The 10,624-nt window shown below is 35.5% G+C and overlaps 1 protein-coding gene across 1 annotated transcript; it reads left to right on the top strand.

The window, feature by feature from the left end:
- Nucleotides 1-3,366: 3,366 nt before the first annotated feature.
- LOC146158941 (baculoviral IAP repeat-containing protein 8-like) lies at nucleotides 3,367-9,994 on the top strand. The gene is made up of 6 exons (XM_083384797.1): nucleotides 3,367-3,960; nucleotides 4,056-4,232; nucleotides 5,828-5,927; nucleotides 6,651-6,851; nucleotides 7,798-7,974; nucleotides 8,436-9,994. The coding sequence occupies exons 1-6, from the start codon at nucleotides 3,915-3,917 to the stop codon at nucleotides 8,776-8,778; spliced, it is 1,044 nt and encodes a 347-aa protein (XP_083240923.1). The 5' UTR covers nucleotides 3,367-3,914; the 3' UTR covers nucleotides 8,779-9,994.
- Nucleotides 9,995-10,624: the final 630 nt, after the last annotated feature.

The raw sequence follows: 10,624 nt of genomic DNA, 5'->3' as shown, positions 1-10,624 counted from the left end.
ATCTACATATAAAGTGTGTCCATGTGTAGATCATATTTCATATTACATTTGTGTTTATTCTCACTGCTGATAAGCAATAAAGCAATGGTAAACAATAAAACCATGGTTTGGCTGAATGGATTAATATGAGGCTTAATGTCCAGGTGTAATATATCTTGGTGTGATTGATGTTTCCCTCAAGTGGATATGATGAACCTTACTATGTCTCACCAGAAAAAACACGAATATCTTGCCAGGCGGATCTGTTAGGTACTTCTAACTTTTATAGTGTTGATTGTCAACAAGTGCAGTATCTGCCTATTCCAAAACTAAAAAGTTAAATATCACAAACACTAGCCACCCTATCATGTAGACTCATTTACAATGTTTGCTAAGTTACATGTAACCGAAAAAAACATGTGATAGAGCAGGGATGGGCAATTATTTTTAACCGCGGGCCGCATAAGAAACTTAAAGTGTTGTGGCGGGCCGGGTCAAATATGATCTCAAATATACGCAAAATGGCGTCATGCTCCGTCGCTATAAAACAAAAAAGCTAACGAACTTATTATTATGTTAGCAGTTGTGCGCAAATGTGAAATTTAAGTCGAATTTAAAGAAGGCCACAAGACGTCTCGTTTACTACGGTACAATGGCCATATTGCGAAGACGGTATAAGTAACTTGGAAACACACAACATGGCATTAACTAAATTAGGTTGACAAAATGTAAACCGGTATATTTTTAGAGTTTAGAAAACAGTCGGTATTTCGTTTATATTGTAAAAACGGAATACTTTCGACCAGAGAGCAAAAAAATATAAATATTGAGCTAAGTTTGTTCAACCTTCGTTGAAGGGAGTGCCACAGTGCAGAGGACGCTTTTTGTCTGTAAATATGCCAAAAAATCGCGTGGCACATACGAGTAAGATAGAAGAAAACAATTTCCATTTTAGTCTATAAAACACGCTATAATAATAATTTGGCGAGGTCATGACTAGATGCGTCCCTGGAAAGAGTGTTTACGTTACAACCAAACATGTAGAAACTCGCCCTTGTTTTCGCTTAGCCTATGTATTTTAAGGAAAATAAGCCGCGGGCTGGATTAATTTGCTTGGCGGGCCGGAGGGGACGTATCTTGCCCAGGTCTGTGATAAAGGTTCTTGATTCAATCTAATTTAAAGACGCTTAAAGCGCAAGAATTTAGGAACTTCCTCTACAAATTACGAAAGTTCGGACACCAAAATTTTATTTCACGTGCATTTTTGGCACAATTTATCGAATCCATTAGATAATACCGATAACGACCGAAAGCTTGAATGGTCTGTATATATCTTTACCTTATGTGCCAGTTAATAATGGGTTACTACATTTTCTACTAAATAATTTAATCGTTGCGTGGTAATATAAAGTCTTCTGTTTATATGTGCGTAATCCACAGTGACCAATCCATTGGCTCTATTTAAATTTTAAAAACAAAGTTGTTCAAATAGAGATTATTCTAAAAAAGAAATATCATACAACAATTTTAGGGCCACATTTATTGAAAACCATATTCGCTTACTGTCTAGTTGCTACAAGCATCTGTTAAAAATCGGTAACGAACTAATAAACCGTTTAAAAAAGATTGTGTTGAATTTTCGTTGATGGGCAAAATAAGTAAACGAAAATATTTAGTAATGTTGTTTCAAAGGTTTAATGTTGGTTGAAAAGGGGAAGTTCTTTTTATGATAGTACAGCAATACAACGCAGCAAACAATTGCTGTTTAGTAGTTAAAAAAATAACAATTTTTTCCTCATTTCAGTCTAAAATAAAAATATCAAATAATTTTTTTCCTTATTTCAGTCTCATTTCACATCGTTAAAGTCGCAAAACAAAAAATTGTCGGTTTCTTCAATAAACAAAAGACGGATGGCGCGACGTCACGAAATAATTCCGAGGTGATTCCCCTCGGTAAACACCGTATGGTAACACAATACAAGTTACCCCGTAAGCCGCCCGGCATGACACCGGTGTTGATTTCGATTTTTTTATTTCTTACGTGGACGTTTATAATTCGCCGTCAGGTAAACATTAACGTAACGTTTATAATTCGCCGACAGGTGTAATGGACTTTTGTTTGCGTTTGTTTCTTTCACTGTAACTAAATATGGCCGGCTTGGGGATAAAAAAGTAAAACGAAAAACATTAAAAACGCGTTTTTCTCAAAACCAAAAATATGAACTTACGACAGTTTTTGTTATTAGCGACGACATGTATACTTAAATATTTCGAGGATTAACTTAAATACGGTTAATTTTAAATCAACCAAAGGAGTTTCTATTGCAATAACTGCGAATTTAGTCCGTTTTGGTCGATTAATTAGACTTTGGGGTACATGAAAGTGAGTTTGCAACACGGTGCTTGGTTAACTACCATGTTGAGGGTATATATAAACTATAGTAGAAATACGCAGAAATGCGATTTTGCAGAACGTTTCATTTCAGACCCATTTAGGTAGTAATAGCTGGGGAAACACTTGGTAGTTAGAAGTAAAATAGACTTCGATGACTGTAACGAGTGTAAGTTTCTCATTTCACCTTACTTACAACACCACGCCATCACCTCGACATGTTTGGTGATTAAATAGGCGCCAAAATTACCTAAACTTAATGTACGTTGGTAAACGTAAAGTCAATGTTTAAGAGGAGCTGATGAAAACGATGAAAGTCACACGAACATGATTAACTATTTTGGTGTGTGCACATAATCTGTGACGTAATTTATCATAAGGTGTTATTCCATTCCTAAAAATTTAAGAAACATTTAAAAATAACTACAGCTGTTTGTGACGACAAGCAATTCACTGCATGAAATAATTAAGATTGTGAAACAGCGTGACGAAGACGTGCATAAAATGTCAAATTCCATCAAAATTTGGAATAAACAGACAGTTATAATAAACTTAGAACTTCAGTGAAATAACACTTAATTAGAAGTACGTTCTATCAAATTTACACTACCATGTTGTATTTTGGGTTTTTACGACTGATTTGGCGTTACAATTTTGTAACTATTCGTTTAGTTGCATAATAAGTCCCAGGTGTTAAATATAAGGTGTAGAGTTCTTACAGTTAAATCGTGTGAGAAACTGACATATGACTAGTTCTCTAATGACGTAACACAATTACTACAAATTTTACCTCACACCACAATCAAACGGAATAGTTTAGCAACCCCTCGCTACGCTCTTTTGAGCTGATATCATCAGTAGAAAAACCAGGGGAATCACCTAGCGGTGCTGACTGTGTTTGCTCCAAAACAACCGCTGTCTTCTGATTGGTTGGTGGCTTTTTTTGCCGCGTTGGCGCTTCGGTGACAAACCGGCGTTCACAAGGACAATACCCGGTGTAAGGCACCGGGTACTTCGTGCTAAATATAATTGTGAAGCCCTGTGAAGGCAATTTAGTTCAGTGAAGGTTTAGTCTGGGCAAATAGAAGAGTTGAAAGCAAGTTTTCAACGTTTGTTTGTATTGATTTATCGCAGCCCACAGTGTTAGAAATGAATGTTTTACTTTAGCATTGTTTGTCCACAAACAAAGAGGTACTTTAAAAAGCATACGAATAACTGATACCGCTATAGTTATTTCATATGTATTTTTAATAATGTTAAAGCATGTGGTCTACCGAATGGTATGGCTTACTATCACTCTAAAACCAAATCTATAAAATCATTTTTACTGGTCTGAATGTGGTTCAAAAGGTATGTATAAACAGACAACGAATCATAAAAAGTTTCGGAACCAACACAGAAACCATGCTCGGGAATTGGAGTTTGAGAAACAGTTAGTAAAGATAATGCCCCTGGATTCAGATATTTTTAGAAGGCCTGTGATTTCAACCTTTCAGTTTATAGTGGCTCTTAATCGTTTAGCTGAGTTTCCAAAGGTCTTCATATGCCTATATCATTGTCAGAAGTACCTTCACAAAACCTTATACCGAGTAAGTACCAAATAGGTTAAGCACCAGTACTACAGTATAGTTCCAACTCTGACGATGAAAACCCAATTTCAACTCTATGTATTTTCTGTTGATAGCAAGTCAAAGCAGATTGAAACCTGAAAATATGTTTTCTGCATCACGTGCTGAACACCCGCACATGCGAAATCACCAAAGTCGGCTTGTCAGCTTCACCACGTTTGACAGCCAGTGGCCCCACCATAGGGTGCGCGCCTCACCTAACGAAATGGCGGAGGCTGGCCTGTTTTATGTGGGTAAGTATACAGCAGATTATTATCGACAAATCAAATGAGTTGGCTACATCTTCAATATAAATGAATAAAGAGATTATCGAAATGTTAAAAATGCTATTCTGTATGGTCTTTGATATTCTTACTGCGTATATAGACCATGTATGATGATACAGTAGGTGTGCAATGTGCATTATTGCAAACTATTTTAGGGCTTCCTACTGTACGCCACGACGAAAACAGGAAGTAAGTCATCGTTTGTACTCCGACGCCTTATTCAAGCGGATGTGACGTGCATAGTTGAGCAATTGACAATTTGAAATTCAAACAATTACCACGAAAAGCTTTTAATCACCCTTTTTACGGTAACCTTTAAAGAATTATGCAAGTTTATACAGATAGTGAAACTAAATTCTCAATTTCTATGGAAAAAAACAATTAACTATACCATTTGAATAAATTATGCTATGCGCAATGTAACCGAGAACACTAGACACTTAAAATAGTCTGCATGTATCAGTCCTTTCAGTAAACTTTGAGGAAGTGGTGGTATTGCAATTCGGTTCAGCTTTGGTTTATATCAGACATGCGTTCATCAGTCATATCGAGTTTCGTTCCATTGTAATTTATTTTTTATAGCGTATATGTTTTATATCTCCCCAACATACCCTGCAAAATTTATTAAATATTACAAATCATTTGGACTAATAACTAAAAAACTTCGTTATCCTAAGCTGGTGACCATCATTTATAAAAAAAATAGAATCAACTACCTCTTTTAAGCCGTTAAAGAGGTCATAGATAATAACTTTAAAGGTTATATTTTTGAGCGTCCTCGGAGGACCATTCAATTTTTTTGAAAAAAGAGGACAAATCTTTCTAAAAGATGACATATGGTAGGCCTAACCTTGTACGGCTAAATTAACAAAAACAGCAAGTTAACCACTAAATTTTTAACGCTAAAACAAGTTTTACCTAATAGCCTGGAAAAATTACCTTTGTTAGGTTTTAATCTTTTTTGTTTGTTTCACTATAACAGTAACGTCAGTTGGTATCGTTACAAACTACAAACGAAAGCTATCGAATGATTTTCACCGGTTGTTATTGATTTGTAACTCGCACCAAGGTTGCACAGGCGACAGTTGTGTTCGTCTCACAACTGTCGCCTGTGTAAACTGGGTGCGATTGATAGTCTGCTGATCCGCTGATCCGCCGATACATATTCTGTGTTTTCGAAACTTGCTTATCTTCTTACCGGACACAATGATTTACTTGAATTCGGTATGTGTTGAAGAATTAATTCACTGGATTTCCGGCAATTGACTTGGTTTAAAATTTGCTATTTTTTTTAAATAAGTTGACTATCTTTCTTACTGAACACCATATAAATGTAGTAATACGACCTGTTTTCTAATGGATAGTGTGCATTCATGTCTCAAATGCTTGTCTACATGCCAATATGAAATACAAACTTTTTTTTTTTTAATAACGAAGGGTCACGCGGCACACTTAACAATCTCTTTTGAATTACACTGTCGCAGCACACAGTACATGTATAGCTCACGTTCAAGTTAAATTACCTTTGAAGGGTTATGTTCAACCTTTTTTTTGTACTTCAGGGGTTCGAGATCGTGTGAAGTGCTGGTTTTGCAACGGCGGACTTCAAAATTGGGATGAAAACGATCAACCTTGGGTGGAACACGCAAAGTGGTATCCAAGGTAAACGAGGTTAAAAAAACCAAAATAGAAAAAGCTAAATCAAAATATTTTAAATTTTGCATGGGATTTCAACATTTAACTTGCAGATGACGTGTGTGTTTCCAATTATGACAAAATTTCCTGAAGAATTTTTTTTTGAACGGGTGGCTTGTTGTTATGATTGTTGTGATGTTGTCAATTATTTATTGAAGGTATACTTAGGGATGTCCGATAAATACAAATCATGTATATGATTTTGACCCATAATTTGCGATCCGATTAAGCGATTCAACCTTGAAAAGGTAAATTTATCAAAACATATTAGGTTAAACTCAAATATAGTAAAACGTTTTACGCCAACGTCAATTTTGCCTCATAGTAAAAAAAACCTTTACATTTTTTTTATTTGTTTGAGCATATTCATGACGTCATTCGGTATTAGATCGGATCGCCATAATTTTGTCTGAAATATTAGATATCAGAATAAAATCTATCGGACTTCACTACTTTGGCTGTTAACAGGCAAAAACTAAATCTAAGGTTTACAGTTGTGCTAATTTGTAATGTGTATTCATTTTTTTGTATATTCATTTGTTTTTATTTAAATTTACAATTTATAAAATAAAATAGTTATTCATTAGGTAATTTCGAGGGTTGATGACGCTCAATAAAGCAGGAACATCTGGCTTAAAACATGTTCTGGCCATCTTAAAGTCCTTCAAATTAAACTTCCAACTTTAACAGGTGTGAGTTCGTTCTCCAACGCAAAGGCCACGAATTCGTAGACAGCGTACGACACCGCGTCAACAACCCGATCAACAATACAACCACCTCCGGCCTGAACTATATCCAACGTGAGCCAACTCATCCCACGAATCACTACGACGTCAATCGTGAGCAACGCTCGTACTTCCACCATCATCCCACCACTGTATTCCAACACTGGTGAGTGGTTTGGACTTTGATAGGACAAACTACTGTCCCGCAAGTTTTTTGGGGGCTATTTCGTGATTTGGTAATCCGCGCGAGACAGCCTCTCGAAAATATCGAAAATTTAAAGTTTTTTTTTCACATATAAACCAGTTTACGGTTTACATATATTTAGTTTTAGGTACATATTAGTTTCTTAAATTTGCAAAATACCAATTTTATTTAAGTTTTTTGTAGTTTTTTAAAGAAACTTTATTTAACGAATAATCATTGAAGTTTTAATCTCTACAGCTCTAATTAGAATTCTAATTTGATTTAAAAAAATTTAGAACTTCGAGTTTTCCAAGGGTGTCCCAATGCGACCCGAGAAAGCATACTATACGAATAAATTTTACATAACACACTATATTACAATCAAACTGAAAACAAAAATCATAATTTAATTATGTGAAATTTAACAAAACTTTTAAAGTGCGTTAAATTTGGTTTTTGTCATCCTATACGATGATTTATAGAAATTCAAGAACACCATACAATACTTTTTGAATAATAGTTTTAGTTATTTCTATATGCTGTGTCAGTTGTGACATTTTGTATTAAGTTAATTCGAAATTATATTTAGAATTTATGTCTCTCTCAAGTTAATAGATTGAAAGACTTATCGACAAGATACTTGTTTTATATTTACTAAATATAAATTCTTCTCATATATATGCGTTTGTCCAACGTTTCGGCTAATTTTATTAACAAAGCCTTCATCAGGTAAATGACACATACGGCTAATAAAACGCAAAGTAAAATGACCCCATAAAATTAAAAAAAATCGTTGTTTTTTTTCTAAATAGTTAGCCGAAACGTTGAAACAAAAAACAGAAGAACTTATTTTAGAGTATTATGCCTGGTAGCAACGACATATATTTTTGTTTTATATTTGCAAAACAACGACGTTAATTTCAATTAGGCATCCTCCGCAAACCACCATTCGATCAAGTTCTGGCTTCCAAGAGGAGCAAACAGACACGCATATGGGCAGAACACAATACAACCGTGTTGAAGATTTCATGCGCACTTCGGATTTCGTGAGAAGCGTTCGGGAAATGGGTTTCGAGGAGAACATTATAAGCCGAGCGGTCCAAAGGTAAATGCTGGTGGTAGAAATGTTTCACCTATTTTTGTGGTTAACATTTTTGTGGTAGACTGACGACAAACTGGTCTTTGCGCGACAAGTCTGTCAGAAAATGAGCACTTTTTGTGCTGTTGAATGGCATATTGTTCATGCTTAAAACGTAAATCTTTTATAAAAACACTTGTACGTAATATACGACGTCAATCCTTTTTTATCACATAAAATAACCCAGGTTTTCTTAGTATCACAGCGTTATTATTCCCTAATTACCAACATTAATACTTTTTCATTACAACAAACCGCCTTCCATTGCAACGCAAAAGTCCATTACATTAGCATTATTATCGATTGTCTTTAACAACACGTTACCATTGTGTGCTAAATTTGCCCAACAACAACATGAACTATTTTGCTTAGAGTTTGGTCCATTGAGACACCACAAAGATTAACACCGTCGCTGTTACATTATTTAGACAGTTTGAGGAAAGCGACGCTGGTTTTGCAACACTCGAAGACATTCTGGACGCCATCGTGCCATTAACAAGCAATCAAAGTCTCTCGAACCAGGCGACGGAAATCGAAGAAATCAGCGACCGCGAGATGTCAGGCGAGAGCAGCAGCAGCTTAAGCAGCGTTGAAGAACTTAGGAGTCTAAGGGAGGCGAGAGTATGCAAGCGATGTAGGCGCGAGCCCATTTCGGTTGTCTTTCTCCCCTGCGGTCACCTGCACTGCTGCACGCGGTGTGCGCCCTCCTGTGGCCGCTGTCCGGTCTGCGCGTCTGCCATTTCCGAGCGCGTGCGAAGCTTCATCGTTTAGCGAAAGCGCGAAAAAAGGAATGCCTAGAACTGGGATTCCTTGGGGTAAATTTTGTACTCAAGAAATGTTCCAAACTTTTAGAGTATACTATGTGAGTGTTGAGCATCTACGCTTTTGAAAGATTTTTTACATAATAATAGTAATTCGCTATGGTAGGCGTCATTGTTACCAAAAAAATTGACCAAAAACTGTTCGTGCATCCGAATCAATTAAAGCCATGATCATAACTTCTTCTTAGGTGATAAAAGGAGTATAGCCCCGGTATATTGTATGTTTGCCAATCAAATAAATTGCTCTTCATATAATGGACGCTATATTCAGAAGGATTGAAAGTATCGTGCACTGTACAACCCATGATAATTGTCATGTCTTACTGCCGTATGGTATTTTGTGATTTTGGAGATTGAGTGCTGTTGAGCTCCTAACTGATAAATTAGACTTAGAAGCTACTAGACAGCGTAGTAAGTGGGTATATGCTTCATCATTGGTTTAGGTATGTCAAGCAGAAATGGCAAATGCAGAACTTATTTCTAAACGTTGTTAAAAACTCGTGTCTGATGAAACACAATCGCTTATCAAATTCAAAATATGAAGCCGATTTGTCAAAAAAGATATTGTAAAAATGTGCTTTATTTTCAGTTTGTTTATCAAAATATTTTCTAAATTGGCTTTCTAACCTATATGCAACTCTTTCGTGTGTCTTTTATCAAAATATCCTGACCTTTTACACTTTGCACGTTGCTTGCTTTTCGACCAATTCTAAATTGCCTAAACACAATGTTCAACAAAAATGCAATGTAAAATAATTTTTTCTGTTACTAAAGCACCACTCCTCCATATGTGCGCAAAGCGGAAAATTAAATTTGTCAAACTTTATCAAATAAGTCGCTGTATATCACTTTTCACGTTTTTTGTTAGTTTTTCTAACTGATGTTTTTATTTGATTTCTCTACTTTATACAACCAACCAAAATCTAAACTGCAAGTCTAAAGATTTTGTTTTTAGCTGATAGCATGTCTTTGAAACATAATGTTTCGAAATTTGTGTTTACAAATGATTATTATAATTGCGTATTTAAGCAATCACCACAAAAGTTATAAACGATATCTGAAATACGTGTGTCGAATTTTACACCAGAGATGAATGTTTTGTATGACAAAACTGTACGTGTTTTATCGCATTTGTAAACGTTTTCTATCCCTCTTAATAAACCATGTTCCTGTTGTGTGATAACAAGGAAATTCAGACATGGTTTGATTTTTTTCCTTGGATGGCGAAATCCTTACTTTTTTTTAAAGAGTTGATAATGTGCGCCTGAATCATGAAAGCAATACATATTTAAGAGTTTAGTAATAACATGGAACTTATTCATATCTTCCCTCATACCATTTCCGAGCTTAAACATCTTTTCTTGGGTATACATAACTCACTTTAACCTAAAATGTTTGCGGTACGTGACGAATTAATTATCTCAATAAGAACGAATTTTCTACTCAAAAATATGTAATTTAAAATCTAAACATATATATTAATATTTTATATCAGATTACGTGCATGTACACTACCCCAAAATAGGACAGACCCTTTGGAATTTGCACCAAAAATGTAAATATTCTTAAAGTAAGAAACACTGCCCAAACTCGAGCAGCCCACGTTGCGTAGGCATAGGCTCACGTTTTGTCGGAATGTATGTAGGTCGTACGACTTGCCTTAGTTATGACTCTTGGCGCCATTACATTAACAGCGTGTGTGGTTTTTCAGTTCAGCAATATGTTTGGCTACCGTGCACCTGTTTTCTATCAATAGTTATTTTTTCGCGCTGCAACAACTATATGACCTTCACTTT

Source organism: Ascidiella aspersa, chromosome 3 (assembly GCF_963924565.1).
Source record: "Ascidiella aspersa chromosome 3, kaAscAspe10.2, whole genome shotgun sequence".
Lineage (NCBI taxonomy): Eukaryota > Metazoa > Chordata > Ascidiacea > Phlebobranchia > Ascidiidae > Ascidiella > Ascidiella aspersa.
The sequence above is the reverse complement of the archived record's forward strand: the minus strand, read 5'-3'. Positions and strand labels throughout refer to the sequence as shown.

Coding starts and splice junctions, on each gene's coding strand:
- LOC146158941 (XM_083384797.1), top strand. CDS start 3,915: ATGCCTATATCATTGTCAGAAGTACCTTCACAAAACCTTATACCGA. Junction 5,928..6,650: donor CACGCAAAGTGGTATCCAAG/GTAAACGAGGTT, acceptor CAACTTTAACAG/GTGTGAGTTCGTTCTCCAAC. Junction 7,975..8,435: donor ATAAGCCGAGCGGTCCAAAG/GTAAATGCTGGT, acceptor TACATTATTTAG/ACAGTTTGAGGAAAGCGACG.